This window comes from Echinococcus granulosus (assembly GCF_000524195.1).
Source record: "Echinococcus granulosus chromosome Unknown EG_S00068, whole genome shotgun sequence".
NCBI classification, from domain to species: domain Eukaryota; kingdom Metazoa; phylum Platyhelminthes; class Cestoda; order Cyclophyllidea; family Taeniidae; genus Echinococcus; species Echinococcus granulosus.
Window position 1 is genome coordinate 301,031 of NW_020170448.1, and position 14,742 is coordinate 315,772.

Below are 14,742 nucleotides of genomic sequence, written 5' to 3' on the forward strand. Positions count from 1 at the left end.
GTGTGTGTGTGTGTGTGTGTGTGTGTGTGTGTGTGTGTGTGTGTGTGTGTGTGTGTGTGTGTGTGTGTGTGTGTGTGTGTGTGTGTGTGTGTGTGTGTAGATGGCGTTGAGTTTAATCTTTATGCAGATTGTGTTACACCTCTCCCTCTCTCCGTGTGTGTGTATGTATGTGTGTGTGAATGAAAAGATTCCCTCCCTTTGCCTTCAAAGTGGTGAGATCGACCTCGCTGCAATTATATTGCCTGCCTCTCAAACTTCCCCTCTGCTGTTTCAATTGAAGAGGGGAGAAAAGCGGAAATGGGTGGTTCTTTTACTACACCGGAAACTTCATTTAATTTTTTCTGTATCTGTCAATCTGATGTCAGTGCAGTGTGGCTTACACCTTCGTCATTGTTTCCTACTTATATTAAGCATGACACCAACTTTTTTCTCTGCTCGGAAGGGTGAATTTGTAGTCAGTGCTTACTAGTGCATTATAGTCACCCTTTTTTTCTATGAAGGCATTCATTGATGACGCCTGATGTACTTTAATAAGGGCAGACGGAGGCTTCATGTGCGTAGAATCGCCTCTAGTGCTGTAATTTTCGTGTTTTAATGGACTGATGTGATCAAGTAAACCATTGTTCCCACCGTCCCAGAGTGTGAGCCTCACTGCCCCTTGGCAAAACGGGCTTATGTTGGAGGCTGTTAGACCCTCTTCCAAGGGTTTTCGCTTTTTTCACTTCACTCTGTGCATGTAAATTCAGTTCGCGAACTTAGATGATTAGATTGAGCTATTTGCTACAGTATCAACTTTTCCTCACAAAAGATTGCTACCACTTTGTGTGTGTTTGCGTGTGTATGTCAGATGGAAAGTGCGTCGTTGCTGTGCTCTAACCAACGCGAGCAGTCACGTGGGACACCGCTCTTCTGTGATGCCTACGATTCACATGCAAAGGCCTACTGCAAACGTTTACGTGCTGTCTGCGAGCACGTCAAGGAGTCCAAATATCCCCCGGATGCTATTTGTGGCTTCCCTTTGGTTGAGGATGTCTTCACTCCCACTGACCGCTTCTGTTGCACCACTCGACAAAAGTGCACCCACCATGTGGGCTGGGAGAGGAAGAAACGCGGTCACATCGACGTGGAGCGCTATCGGCAGGTGAGACCCACCTATCCCTATCTGGATTTGTGTCGTTAAGTGCTGGTGGTATAGCACCAAACTCCACGCCTTGAATGTCGCTCATAAGAGCTGACACCGACCATCTGATACTTGGTGTAGTCATCTAATGGCAATTTGACAATTTCAGCTGATTCGGTTGGACGAGCTTCTTCAAGAAGAGGCTCGCCTACAGCGATCCCTCTCCCAGCGCGCGGGAATCCTCGGCATGATGCTAAACCGAACTGTCGACGAAGAGGAGCAACAGCGGGAGAGGGAGTCAAAGCGCCCCACCAAATAGTACCTAACCCCAACCAGCTGATAATACCCCTCCCCTTCCCCGAACCCTGTATAAATCCCCGTAATAAATGATGTCACAACGTCTCTCAAATTTAACCGTGCGAGGGACCGGGACCTCAGTAGGCCATGCCTAATGCCCGCACTTCACCGGATACCTAGCTTCAACCAAAACAAAGAAAAGACGAAGTACCGACACAAAGTTGATTTTAACTGAACAGGAAATGACATTAAACTATATGGCATCTATATCCAAGTCGTCACCACTATCCGTATCAACTTCATCGACTTTCTGCTGCTTTGGATTGGGTGAGATTTCAGCAGAATTGGAAGACTCCGCCGGAGCCTCATTTCCGTCGAAGCCCTGCTCTGCATCAGCGCCATCGTCATCATCAGATTCCGTATCAGCTTCCCTCAGCCAAGTTAACATAGGTGCGCACTTATCGGCGATCTTCCCAGCTAAATTTTTCGAAACGTAACGCTTTGCCGACTGAAAACACAAGTTAGATAAAAGTACAACCAACTTACATTCTTTTCGAACCATGACAGAATAACTTCCTCTTCCACGATGTCATCATCATAGAGTGCTTTGAGAACGTGACATGCCTTTGGGAGCAACTCATCCAAGTGCTTTTCAATTAGGCTTGCCATGGCCCCCAGCACATAGCCCTGTGTCTTGTGCTGCTGATCACCAACACGAGTAAACTGCAAAAAGACTGGCTTGTAGCATTTAATATCGGTCACGATTGTTTTTGGATCCGACAGGAGAACCTCGGCGACGATTAATACAGACCTATTCCCCAAATTCAACCGTTGAGCCTCGTTTCTCAGCTCCTGACCACGTGAGACAACATCGCCAGCTTGTTTGTATTGAGTAATAAGCTTAAAGAACATATTGGCTCTCTCAGTCTCCGTTTTCTCTATGTCGGCATTTACTGTCAAATTCCGCGCCATATCAGACAATTCAGCAAGACGTCTTTTTTGAGCCTCTTCAGTTGTATCCTCACCCCAGTCTACATCCTCATCTTCCGACAGACTCTGGCTATTTCGAGCATCATCTCCAGCAGGTGATTGATCGTCATCTTCAGGCTGTTGATCTTTACCATTCTTCATCTTCTTTACCTTTTTACCTCTTTTCTCCGTCGCTGCTGACTCGTCCCCGGGCGGATTTTTGATGATAAACTGTGTTAAACGATGTCTAGGATCAAGTTGCCCCCGATTCCCACAGGCAGTACAAATCGTGTTAACAACACCAGCTTTGACTTTCACCTGGAGGGTAGTTTCCGGGTTTCCACAATTTGAGCACAGTACAAACTTGTTGATGAATCCGAAAAGCAACTCTTGCAGCCGAGCTGTATCGTGGGCACCGTTGACTATGTACCTGTCATTCTTATCATCGACATGAATCTGGGCGCCCAGCTCGCAGCCAAAGTACTTGGTGACATCTACAAGTCATCGACAAAAGTGTAAACTTACAAATAGGTTTCCGATATAGACGTTTGGCGATATCTGTCACATTCACTATCACCGTTTTAATACCATTCCCCTTTCCTTCAACTTTAGCCGAGAGTTGGGGCATTTTGTACCGATAAAAAGCGTCGGATACGTTCTGGTTGATATTGAGCTCCATTTTTCATGAGAAAAGCTATCATCTGCTTCTAAGTTGTTGCAAGCTTCAACCATGTAACGGTGAGCTGAAGTAATGTAAAAATATAAACAGATCTGGAAGTGGCAGTTGATAGAGCACGCCCGCAGGGGAGACCGGTGCACGTAATACCGAGGTGAGCAACCGTGAAACGCAGTTCGACCAAACAAAAGTCCAGTCAAATTAAACTATTTCGCTGTAGAATTAGCAAAAATTTACAAAACAATAGCGCAAGCAGCTCATAAAAATTGCACTTAAAGACAAGCTAACCCAGCTAGAAATCAAAGCCTGCCTACAGTTGTGGTGGGGATGAGCAGAAACAGTGTAACACAGCAACTTATGCATTAAAAACAAGTTGGATCTTCAAATCCACAATGCTTTCACATTTAACTAAAAGACGCTTCTGTGAAGTTTTTTAATGCATTGGCTGAAACATACATGATTAATAGAAATCTAAGTTGTGCAGACTTATTAACAGACGGGTCTGCAAACGATCTGGATTTGGCATGGCACGACAATTAGTCGCTTAGCGAACACAATAGCATTAATTTTTCAGTAAACGTGCAGTAAGCATTCACCTTTGCTGGCACTCAAATATAAAATGCCCAAAAAGAGCTTTCTTTAGTCAGAGTACCATTTGCATCATAAATTTGCTACATTTGATCGCCGCCGAATTGTCCATGCTAAAATGTGAGTCGCTCCTTATTTGTAAATTGTACGAAACACTAGTGTGAGTGAAAAGTATATAAAACGCACTAGACATTTAATTGGCAAATGCATTTTTATAAAACAAAAAGGCACATTAGAATGCAAATGCTACTTGCTCTTTTCATTTATGTTAAATGTTGCACTACCGCTACTGTAGAATCAATTCGCACTTCTCGTGAAATGCATTTAGCTTCCTAAACACAATAATTTTCACTTTAATTCCTAAAACTCACCAAAACAATTTTTATTGCATTTGTTCGCTCTCACTATTTTGTTGGCTTACACTTTCACCCGCTTCTATCAGAATGCACGAAAAGGTGCGAGTAACCCATGTGATCTTTGATCTTGATGGCCTTCTTATTAACTCTGAACAGATATATACAAATCAGCTGTCCAAGTTTCTATCAAGACATGGCAAGGAATACACCTATAGAGTGAAACGCCTTATGATGGGACGCACGCCCATGGAGGCCGCAAATATAATGTGTAAAGAATATGATCTCCCTATGGCACCCAGTGAAGTCCTTGAAGATTATCAGAAGGAGCTCCCTCTCGAAATTTGGCACACTGCTACACTGATGCCTGGTGTGCATAGATTAATAGAATATCTCAGTCAGAATTCTATCCCAATGGCAGTTGCCTCTGGCTCAACATCGCAACAGGTTCCACACAAAATGTGGAATCACAGGGAAGTGTGGCAGCATATCAGCCACGTTGTCACAGCTGGTGACGACCCAGAGGTACGGATTTTTGTTGTTCCGTTTGTAAAAATTTTTTGCTCCTACTAACATTTACTTTTAGACGCCTGCTTTTCGATGCCAACCCATTTTTCACTTTTTAAATCCTGCATCTTACAATCTGCATGTGTTTCTTTTTTGCATAGGTGTTTCTAGCTGCTGTTTATCTGTACTTTTATTAATACCACAAGTCTGTTGATTAGTCAGTAAACACACTGAAATACACTGCGCTCTTATGTGAGATAAATGGAATAAACAGTTAACAGTCTCTCGTCACTGCATGTGATTTGGTGGTCCATTTGCCTAGTAGCTTCTACCACTTCTTTATACCGGCTGATGTAGGTGCAAAACCTTTATTTCATCACTTATGACAAACAGCATACGAATTGGCCCTCTCTTTGAGTTACTTGTATGACCTGCGGCCACCCGTTATGGGAGACCATTTTTGCAGCGACTAGCATCGTAAATATTCCATTGTATATAAACTAGCATCGGAGATACAATCGGTAGGTTTCATGTTGAATTTGCTTATTTACAGTTAACCTCAAACTAATCCGTTCTTTTGATAATTATCGGCAAGACTTGGTTTATTTGCAATTGTGGAGGTGGAATTAAGTGACGAATCGATGCTTGTCATAGTTGATATAGGTTGGTTTTTCTTACAGGACGATGGTTTGGTTCATCGTCTTTCTTTAAAATACATTTCTTGGTCTTGTGTCCTTGGTTCCAAAAGAAGTTCTTTGAAAGACGTAAACTGCATAATTGTCAAAAACTCAATCATAAGCCGTCTGGTTTTCAAATTTTTTTCTCATTTCTGAAAAGGTCGGGATATCCTAATTTTATGCTTTCATCGATTACGGCTCATTCATTTCAGGTTTTGAGAGGCAAGCCCGCACCGGACGTCTTTCAGGTGGCATTGAAGCGATTCAACGACCCTTCGGCGCGTGAGGAATCGACACTGGTCTTCGAAGACGCCTGGAACGGCGTGCAGGCCGGCTTGGCCGCAGGCATGTTCGTGGTGTGGGTGCCAGACGCTATCGAGGATCCTGGCTTCCCCACCGATTCCAGACTTACTGAGGAAGAGAAGACCCGCATCGTTCGACTCAATAGTCTCGAGGAGTTCGATCCCTCTCGCTTTGGTCTACCCCCTTACTAGATGCTGCAGATCAGTTCTCACCGTCCGTTCTCTATTAAAAACTGCTTCTGATACAAAATGATTATGCCTAGGTGGAATTTAAATAACTTGTTTCTTGGCAGTCAGCTCCCATTGCGCATTCCCAATTTTGTCTGAAAATGTTAATGGTTGGATGAGGTTTGAGCCGCCCGTTGTACTTACGTGAAGGATGTCACACTCTGGAAACAATAACTAGATTCAACTTAGTGTCTTCTATCATCCCATCTACTAGTTGCTGGAGTTGTTTTTCTGTCCAACATCTGTTACAAGGCACGTACTCGATTTTGGACTACTGCTATGACTAAACAATGCTCTTATAAAAGAATATTTTTGGAAAGTGAAAATTTTGGTGATTGTGAGTGGTTTTTTGTGGAACTCTATCCGTAGAAAAAGCAGGTGTGATTAATTGTGTGCCTAAAAAAGCATTTATGCTGTAAACAGGCATTAGACCTTGCACTGAAACACTTATTCCCTTTTTAGTACCAAAGCATTCATCAACATCGCATTGCAGCCACTACAACAGTTGAGTCTATTCGCGTTTCCCTAATTTTTTGTGTGGAAGAGGACGAAAATTACTTGAAGAGGTTGTGACTTTGTGTTGTATTACGGCCTTTTGCTTGTAGCTAATTCAGAGGTGTGGTGTTCATTGTACAATCGTCATCACTAAAATGTTGCAATAATCCACTATGACGGTGGTTGTTTGCTAAAATGCAGTGTATTTACACTCTTGGGCAAAAGATTCATTCCGAATTGGGCTTTTGTTACATGCAATCGCTTACGTACCTTTATGCAGGGTGAGGGCGCGTCCAACTCGGTACGGTTAGTAGGCGCTTGCACGAAAAGGGCCTTGGTCCAGGCCCGATCTACTTAAGGCTTGCTGACATGCTGTTGCATTCCAAATATTCCCGTTAAGCCGTTGTAAGCTCAAGTGGCGTAGCTGGTACGTGCTACCAACATGTAGAATATTCAAGGGACAGAGTTAGCGGAGCCAAGGCTACATGGATGGGTTTGTGTATTGAGGCGCCCAGAGGCATTCCTTAAGGGAGGAGAAGTAATATCAGGGCAGAAGGTGCATTGACGGTGAGCAGAAGGGCTAGAAGACTATATCAGCATAATATGGATGACATGATGTCAAACGAGAGTGCGATGGGTATGTTCTTTGCAGCCTGTGCTACCAAAACGAGTAGCTGAACGCCAGTTTTGCTGAACGACTTGGGGAAACTGAGGCGCCCGCGCATTTACGGGGGAATTGAAACGATGTCTTCTGGTCACTAGGAAGAAGTTGCTTCGCCAAAACTATGTAATAAGAAGTATGACTTGAAATGCAACTAGAAATATTGTAGTACTATTTCTTAGGGAGTCATATGCTTCACTGATGGAGCTGGTCGAGTGCAAAAATTTTTTAGGAGTCTACATGCACATTTATTAGGCATACTTTGCGTAAGCAAAACTTTTTAGGGGTTTTGGAAAATTACTTTTGGACGCGGAGTTTGTTTGAGATAACCATCGTCCTTTCAGAAGCGCCGCACAATTAGAGATGGCTTTAGAATCGGAAGTTTCAAGAAGTTATTGTCTTTAGCACAAGCTAACCTTTTTAGTATTTCTTGAGCATGTTTTCTGTCCTAAAAGCAGACCAAAGGGTTGGCGAGTCCTCGTTTTGGATGAGCGCTCGACAGAAATACTGTCATCTTGTCTGAGAATGCAAGATATTATGGACACAGGAGTCACTTGTACGTATAATAATTAATGCGTATTCCATTACAGTGGTTGAAAACATAACAAAGAAGAGGCGAAATCTGCCTATGGAGGCTATTTATCTTCTTGAGCCATGCAAAGACGTAATAACAATTTCTTTTATTTTAAATCTACATGTAGTCTGTCAGCCGTCTTCTCAGGGATTTTACAAACAACCCAAAAAACTACACGGCGGCTTATGTCTATTTTACGATAGGTAAATCGTTATTTCGGGTTGTCGACAAAACTTTGAAACCCCTTTATAACATTTAAAACTAATGTTTGCTGACTCTTTAAACAAGGTGTTTGTGGAAAACTAAAGACCACTGCTTTGTGTCCCTTTGACCTTAGCCGATTTTTCGTGTCATTATGATTGCTTTTTTTCAATAACTAGGCCAGCCAAACTAATTTCTACTAACTCGGTGAATTCTTTTGTTAATGCTGCCTTTCCAACAGCACGGTTTTCCCATTTTTTAGCATGCTCAGATGAAATACTTAAACAAATCTCTGTTTCTGGCTGTGTGAGATACTTCAAGGCCCTCACTATTCTCAATATCGGCTTCCTGCCTATCGAATCCCACATATTTTCCATAAATTGTCACGAAACGGCATGGCTTTATACATGTCCTGTGGATCGTGTACCAGATATGAACAATCGACTTGAGAGTCTAGCCGAGCAAATTGCTACACTGTGTGTAACCTTGAACGAATATCCTAAAATTCGATATAGAAAGTAAGTCAATTGAAAATTTAGTAAAATATAAAGATTAATCTGTATATTCACACCTTGGTACAACTTAGAATCTGTTACCACACCATTTAAAAACGGAAAAGTATGGTTGAATCACTAAGTTCAAATTCTTATGTTAGATAGACTAATTATTAGTTTAATTGTTTAAATCAAGGCTATTAGCTATCACAGAACCGCATAATTGCTACGTCAGATCACCCTAGGCATCAGTGCACTCTGCACCCACTCGAAAATACTTAATTTTGCATCCCTTTAATATTAAGGCGTTCAAGTAACCTAGAACTCGCACAATTTATACAATTAAAGCTGACAAAACACAAGGGAGATAATCCACAATTGGGCCAGGTGAGTGACGACTACTTCCTCTTTCCTACTTTATCCAGAAAATAAGGTTTCTTGATTTGAATGTGATGCATTACCCAAGTGATAATGTTTCACCACCTTGATTATGGTGGCACTCGATAACAAGTGGGGTAGTCACTCTATTTTAATCGTTCTGCTGTATATAAGATCATGAAGACCAGACAATAATCTCTTTCTAGATACTTAATTTTTTTGGAAATATTCCCAGGGCCTGCATAAAGATCGCAGTATCCTCCTTTTATTGGACAGAGGATTCGATCCACTCACTCCTCTACTTCACGATCTTACATTGCAATCACTGACACGGGATCTGAAAGAAATTAACGGTAACAGCTACAAGTATGTGATGATCTTTTTCCTGAAGCACTAGACACTTTTGAGACAATGATGTTTAGCTAATTTCGGCTTTTAGATATGGAAAAGGTCAGGAATATGAGCTCACAGACAAGGACAAGCTCTGGAAAGAGTTGCGCAATGAACACATCGCAGATGTGTCCAAGTAAAGATTAATTAGTCACTCTGAATGGAGTAAAATTTTTTCAGGTCCCTGCCCACACGGCTTCGAGCGTTCGCGGAGAGCAAACGCCACTTTTTAGCCTCAACAAAGAAGGCGGACGAGATTGCGAGTGGCGCTAGTAGTCTGCGCGGCTCACAGGAGTCAATTAATAGTGTAGGCACCACCTCCTCTGGTGTTGTGAATTATGGGGCTGATGTACCTCCAGACGCAAACTCAAACGCCTCAAGGCTCAGCAGTGCTGCCCATCTACGCGCTCTTCAGGCCATGGTTCATGAGATGCCGCAGTATCAAAAGGAAGCAGCCAGTTACAATGCTCTTGTCTCTATCACTGACTATTGCTTATCTGCTTGCCGGGAGAACATCAACAATATTTGTACTGTAGAGCAGGTACTTTATTCCACCTAAGTAAACAAGTAAACTCAAAAACTTACTGATGAGTTAAAAATTTCAAGCAAAAGAACGAAAACACATAAACCGATGACCTATTGGTCTACTTTGGTGCACATGGAAAGTGCCTTTCCATGAAAACATCACAAACGCCAACTCCAGGATGTATTTCTTTCTTTTTTTTCAACCCTGTGATGAATTGTTTATTGCACACCCCATAGGATCTGGTCATGGGACAAACTGCACACGGCGATACTTTACCAGATCCAATGATGTCGTTGGTGAACGTCTTGAAACCGGACTCAATGACTGAAGTGGACAGATTTCGACTGATCTTGATCTACGTTATAACACAAGGTAGGGCAATCGCTTTACCTAGGAAAAAAAGCAGTTAAATAGACCACGTTCAAACAGTAAATAGTAATTAATAAATCGTAATGTCTGTTGGTCTCAAGTTTGTATGGAATTTACCAGTGGGTGATGTGATCAAGTGAATTTTGACATTCACACAGTCAATTAGCCAGATGTCACTCAAAAAAGATGTACTCACATGTATCATTAAGGAATATTGCCAGATAACCAAGAAAATTGTGCAGTTCCTGCAATAAATCACCGCAGGGGCTTGTCAAATGCCCCTGTGACAGTGCGTGAGCTTACCAGTACGGTATCATTTATTGTGGCTTCCACGACTTCGACCCCACGGTTGACCTCGGCAAATATAATTTCACCTTGTCGGCTTTGTCAACTGAAACTAACCCAAAAGCTAACTTCTCACCCAATTCGCCGTGTAACGCTTCAAGAACATGCATTATGCGATACAAGAAAAATCAACCGCCCAGAACCCGCCTCACAGATAGAAGTATCACGTTGGAGAGGACCCACTACTCTCGATAGCCTTGCCATGTAAATTTCAGATTAATGGGTTAAGACTAATCTTAACGTGAGTAATTAAACCACTCATTCATATCAATTAGGGTAATCGTGAAGGTTGCTAAGCAAACGAATGTCACTCACGATGCATTGACAGATAGCATGAAAAAGAAAAACTGATTAATCCATGAATCCTTTATGAATTGCTTTCAGGTGGTATATTGGAGGCCAATTTGGAAAAGCTCCTCGACTATGCACGACTTTCACTGACTTACAAATCTCTTGTTGCAGCAATGTCCTCCATCATGGGTGCACGGTTGATCTCCAGCGTTGTATGTAATCCCACGCACTTCTTTCATCCACAAGTCTGCATTTCACTGTTGTCTTGGCACCAAGATCCTTCACTTTTCAATAATTCAGTCCCTATAAGCAAAATCCTGCTAAATCTACTTGTCTATTTTAGGATGGATCGTTTGATTCGCCGCTGTTTAGAGGTCTGCCAAGTCTTGCATCAGCCCCCTCCTTCATTCAGTACTATTTGCCCATCAAGGGAAAACGTTTGCGTGACGTAGATGAGAACTCCTACGCTCTCTCGCGATGGGTGCCCTATCTCGATGATCTACTTGAGGTGGGTTAAAGGCCAGCTCACTGGTAAGGCGAATGTACACAAGCCATTTGCATTGTATATACTGAAAAGAATGTAAATGAGACCTAGAAAAAGAAACAGCACTCCCTCGTTGTCTTGAAAAAAAAGTATCTGTCGCAAACACACAGGAATACATTGGATAGAAGTGAGACCAGGAGTAATGGTTGCCGTACTGATTAATCAGGCACTCCTCCATATGAATACTAAAGGAATGATTTTACCATTATCCAGAAATGCATCTCGGATAGCTTGGACTCACAGTGCTTCCCCTACCTTCCGGGTGTTCAGGGCTCCCTGTCAAAAGTGGGTTCCTTTCCCAAACCCACAGATCAATTAGCGGTCCCGAATAGCAGCGACTTACGTGGTCCTTCGGCACGTTTCCGGGCGCCCTCTCCCCAACCTCCCTCGACGACGAGGACTGGCGGCAGTGAAGGCCCGGCAGGGGGCATACCCACTTCACCCGACCTCAGTAATCGACAGAAGCAGCGCTCTGATAGTGGGCGCAGCACTGTGAGTGCTGATGACTCCATCTTCGGCGAAACGTCCATGTCGGACCACTGCGGACCACGACTCATTGTTTTTGTGGTCGGGGGAATCACCTGGCCCGAGACGCGCGTCTGCTATTCTGTCACCCAAAGGGTACATACACACTCGCTGCCATGGTGACAAGAGTGAACCAACATGAGCGCCAAAAGTTGCATTAGCAGTCGCATTCATGCGTGATTCTGCAACAGATGAGAGTGCCCCACCGGTAATTAAAAACATCTGGCAAATTCCCCTTTTTAGTGCATGGAGGCGCGCCTGGCAGCCAGCGACAAGTCGTCGGGTCCAGCAACAGGCGTACATGTGAAGAACCGCGGTCACTTGGGGAGGCACTCACACAAGTCTAGTGGCCTCTCGCTGCCCCCCTCTCAACCCAGCAACCAGCACGTGCTGAAGAACGGCGGTGGAGCCGGGTGGAATTGGGAAGTTATCCTAGGAGGGACAGGCGTTCTCACTCCCAAACAATTCGTCGCAAATCTTCAAAACCTCGTGGAATATTCATGACACACTTTTGGCTGTTTACATGGCTGTGACAAGAAGGGGAAAAACCAACTTGTGCATGCACCAATACTGCGAACATCGGCACCCTTTTGTTCTTATGGGTAGTCATAACCATATCAGAAGGAAAACAATGCCTTTTTTATCCTCAATACAGGCAAGAACCAGGACAAAACAACAAACGCAAATTAAAGACCTTTCACTAAACTACCCTAATAAGGTGTATCTGTACACAAACAAGTCTACTAGTCCGAATTTTTACTGCCAGCTTGTGCAAGCAGTAATCGTGGTCGTTTGTTAAGAGCAAAATCCTTAAGGCGGCAGGCGATTTTGGATGGCGATAAGACAGCATTCGGATGAGAGTCTAGTTGACCAGCAAACTGTTGACAGATAAACCGGTAACCTTGGAGTGATCTCTCAGCAGAATTAGTGTATCGACGTTTTAGGAATGACCATAAGGGGTGCAAAATTTTGACTCCGAGGGAGGATTGCAGTACAAAATAGCGGTCAATCTGAGTGGAGCTAGGATCCCTTAACATTGGGACGTAACGGCAGTCCTCGGTCAAAACCTAAGAAAAGGGAAAGCACCATTCAAACAAACATTGAAAAAAATTCACAGAACAGGATAAACAAAGAGACAGCTATGGTTGCGAAAGACAAACATATTCAGTAAAATAATCCGAAAGCATTTGCGTAGGTGCTGAATCAGAGATAGCAAAGCATGAAACATCAGAATTCCAGGAGGCTGTGATCAATCTACTATATCTACTGCAGAGCTGAAGAGACTAGTTAGACTTAAGACCAATTCAAAACACTTCAATGGATTTTTTATTACAATCACTTAATGCACAAGATAAGGAGCAGATAAGTCCTAATGAAACCCACAGCATAGCGAGCGAGACCGCCGAAATTGCGCGTCCTTGTAAGGATCTCCCTCTTTCCCAGATCAATTATGGACTCTTCAACAATTAGTTCCTTTCGATTTGCCAAAAGCTTTCTCAGCCAAAAGGGAATTTTACCGAATCCTCGCTTGACTATAATTCGTTTTGTGTACAATGTGTGATCATCAATAAGAAGCCTTTCGAGAACATCTTCATGAAGAACATGAGAACTAGGAAGTAGATGGAGGTACTTTCTTACGCATAGGGATTGGGATAACGTGCCCAAAAGAGGGAAGTAACATAATCCCACGAGTAATCCAGCACCTGGGATAGAGAACCGTGCATCTAGTGTGCCGGCAAGGAAAGCGGATCTATCGGTAGTGCTAGCACCCCATTTAATCAGAGAGCATCGTCGACATTAATGTTACCTTAAATAATACTTGATAACAGTTTACAAACATACAGGAGGGTCTCGCTTTTCAGTGATTGTGACAAATTTTTAATGTAAACATCGACCAGCCGTTATTTTTAAATTCGTCATAAACCTTTCTAAAGTGCATAAAAAACTCACCGTTTTCGGGCTACGTTTAACGCCCCTGAGTCTCCTTCTTTTGTTTGTTGCGGTTATGCCTCCTACTCACAAAGGAGGCTTATCTGTGGCCGTTCAAAGGCTTCAGCAAGATTACCTGAGGCTCGTTCGTGATCCTGTACCCTTCGTCACCGCCCATCCTCTTCACACAAATATCTTTGAATGGCATTACTTGGTTTGCGGACCCCCTGATTCCCCTTACCATGGTGGATACTACCATGGAAAACTGATTTTCCCTAAGGAATACCCTTTCCGGCCCCCTTCTATATATATAATTACTCCTAATGGGCGGTTTGCCTGTAATACAAGGTACATTTCTAACTGCTAATTATTCACTTTTAAGACTTTGTCTTTCCATAAGCGATTTTCATCCCGACACCTGGAATCCAGCCTGGTCGGTTTCAACGATCCTTACAGGTCTTCTTAGTTTCATGCTGGAAGACACTCCTACTATGGGCAGTATAGCAACCTCAACTTACGAAAAACACATCATGGCTAGGGATAGTGCCGAATTTAATCTCAAGGACGAAGTTTTTGTAGAATTATTTCCTGATGTCGTTCGGGTAAGTCGTTTTATCGCTTTGTAAACAGGTGGTCCCATTTTCCTGCCTAGTTATTCATTCCTAATAGAGTAGGTTTTCGCATATAACTGAGAATTACGGCGTCTGCGTACCATGATGCTTTGGGTTCCTAACATTACGTCGCTGCTAAAGTAGCTAAAATTTCTTATTGTCTGCAATCGCTCTGCGACATAATGTTTCAGTGAGTTGGGCGTTTAGTGTTTCATTACCCACGTTACTGGCGTATCTGCTGCTTCATTGTGTGATGGTATTGCCAAGCCTCGGATTGAGCACAAGTGAATTGAAAATTCTCTGTTCGAAATAAGCCTATTGGTCCAAAGTGTTTCTTTGACACATCCATTATTCACTCACTGCTTTGCCACCATACCTGATGTACCACTTTTTACTACTCCTCTCCCTCTATCTCGATTGTTGCATTTTCAGAGGCAGAATTTGTTGAAATTTTTGGCTAGTTTAATCCCGCACATTTGATGTCTCATAACAAACTGGTTTATTTGTTAACCGATTCGATTTATACAAACCAATTTCCCACATGGTTAGGCTACTCCATTTCCACTGTTTGTGCTTGATCCGTGATTCAAAACGCCTCCTGCCTTGAAGTCCTCGTGATTGACAATCTAGTGATTTGAACTTTTTAGCTGTAAGTGTCTTCATAGGCTTAGGAGAATCCCTTATAAATACAT

General features: G+C 43.0%; 6 protein-coding genes across 6 annotated transcripts in view; 4 read left to right on the forward strand and 2 right to left on the reverse strand. All coding sequences in view use genetic code 11, as the record gives it.

Moving 5' to 3' along the window:
- Positions 1–1,439, forward strand: part of EGR_07040 (CpG-binding protein) — a gene marked incomplete at both ends in the record, with an annotated part of 8,816 nt that extends 7,377 nt beyond the window's left edge. Inside the window, 2 exons of the mRNA XM_024496289.1 lie at positions 848–1,141; positions 1,290–1,439. Of these exons, the coding sequence (XP_024349316.1) occupies positions 848–1,141; positions 1,290–1,439 (444 nt within the window). The remainder of the gene's footprint in view (positions 1–847; positions 1,142–1,289) is intronic.
- A 231-nt stretch (positions 1,440–1,670) lies between these two features.
- EGR_07041 (Eukaryotic translation initiation factor 5) lies at positions 1,671–3,065 on the reverse strand (the record flags this gene model as incomplete). The annotated part of the gene is made up of 3 exons (XM_024496290.1): positions 1,671–1,925; positions 1,964–2,880; positions 2,912–3,065. 3 exons carry the CDS (start codon positions 3,063–3,065, stop codon positions 1,671–1,673), a joined length of 1,326 nt encoding a protein of 441 aa, XP_024349317.1.
- Positions 3,066–4,093: 1,028 nt separating this feature from the next.
- Positions 4,094–5,681, forward strand: EGR_07042 (Haloacid dehalogenase-like hydrolase domain-containing protein 1A; the record flags this gene model as incomplete). The annotated part of the gene is made up of 2 exons (XM_024496291.1): positions 4,094–4,528; positions 5,400–5,681. 2 exons carry the CDS (start codon positions 4,094–4,096, stop codon positions 5,679–5,681), a joined length of 717 nt encoding a protein of 238 aa, XP_024349318.1.
- Positions 5,682–7,236: 1,555 nt separating this feature from the next.
- EGR_07043 (Syntaxin-binding protein) lies at positions 7,237–12,014 on the forward strand (the record flags this gene model as incomplete). The annotated part of the gene is made up of 14 exons (XM_024496292.1): positions 7,237–7,264; positions 7,298–7,429; positions 7,464–7,537; positions 7,575–7,650; positions 7,911–8,166; positions 8,448–8,529; positions 8,756–8,886; positions 8,960–9,046; positions 9,091–9,451; positions 9,673–9,808; positions 10,535–10,653; positions 10,785–10,949; positions 11,199–11,606; positions 11,754–12,014. The coding sequence occupies 14 exons, from the start codon at positions 7,237–7,239 to the stop codon at positions 12,012–12,014; spliced, it is 2,316 nt and encodes a 771-aa protein (XP_024349319.1).
- A 239-nt stretch (positions 12,015–12,253) lies between these two features.
- Positions 12,254–13,234, reverse strand: EGR_07044 (PRELI domain-containing protein; the record flags this gene model as incomplete). The annotated part of the gene is made up of 3 exons (XM_024496293.1): positions 12,254–12,577; positions 12,894–13,119; positions 13,149–13,234. 3 exons carry the CDS (start codon positions 13,232–13,234, stop codon positions 12,254–12,256), a joined length of 636 nt encoding a protein of 211 aa, XP_024349320.1.
- A 281-nt stretch (positions 13,235–13,515) lies between these two features.
- Positions 13,516–14,742, forward strand: part of EGR_07045 (Ubiquitin-conjugating enzyme E2 J2) — a gene marked incomplete at both ends in the record, with an annotated part of 1,753 nt that continues 526 nt past the window's right edge. Inside the window, 2 exons of the mRNA XM_024496294.1 lie at positions 13,516–13,787; positions 13,822–14,041. Coding sequence (XP_024349321.1) covers positions 13,516–13,787; positions 13,822–14,041 — 492 coding nt within the window. The remainder of the gene's footprint in view (positions 13,788–13,821; positions 14,042–14,742) is intronic.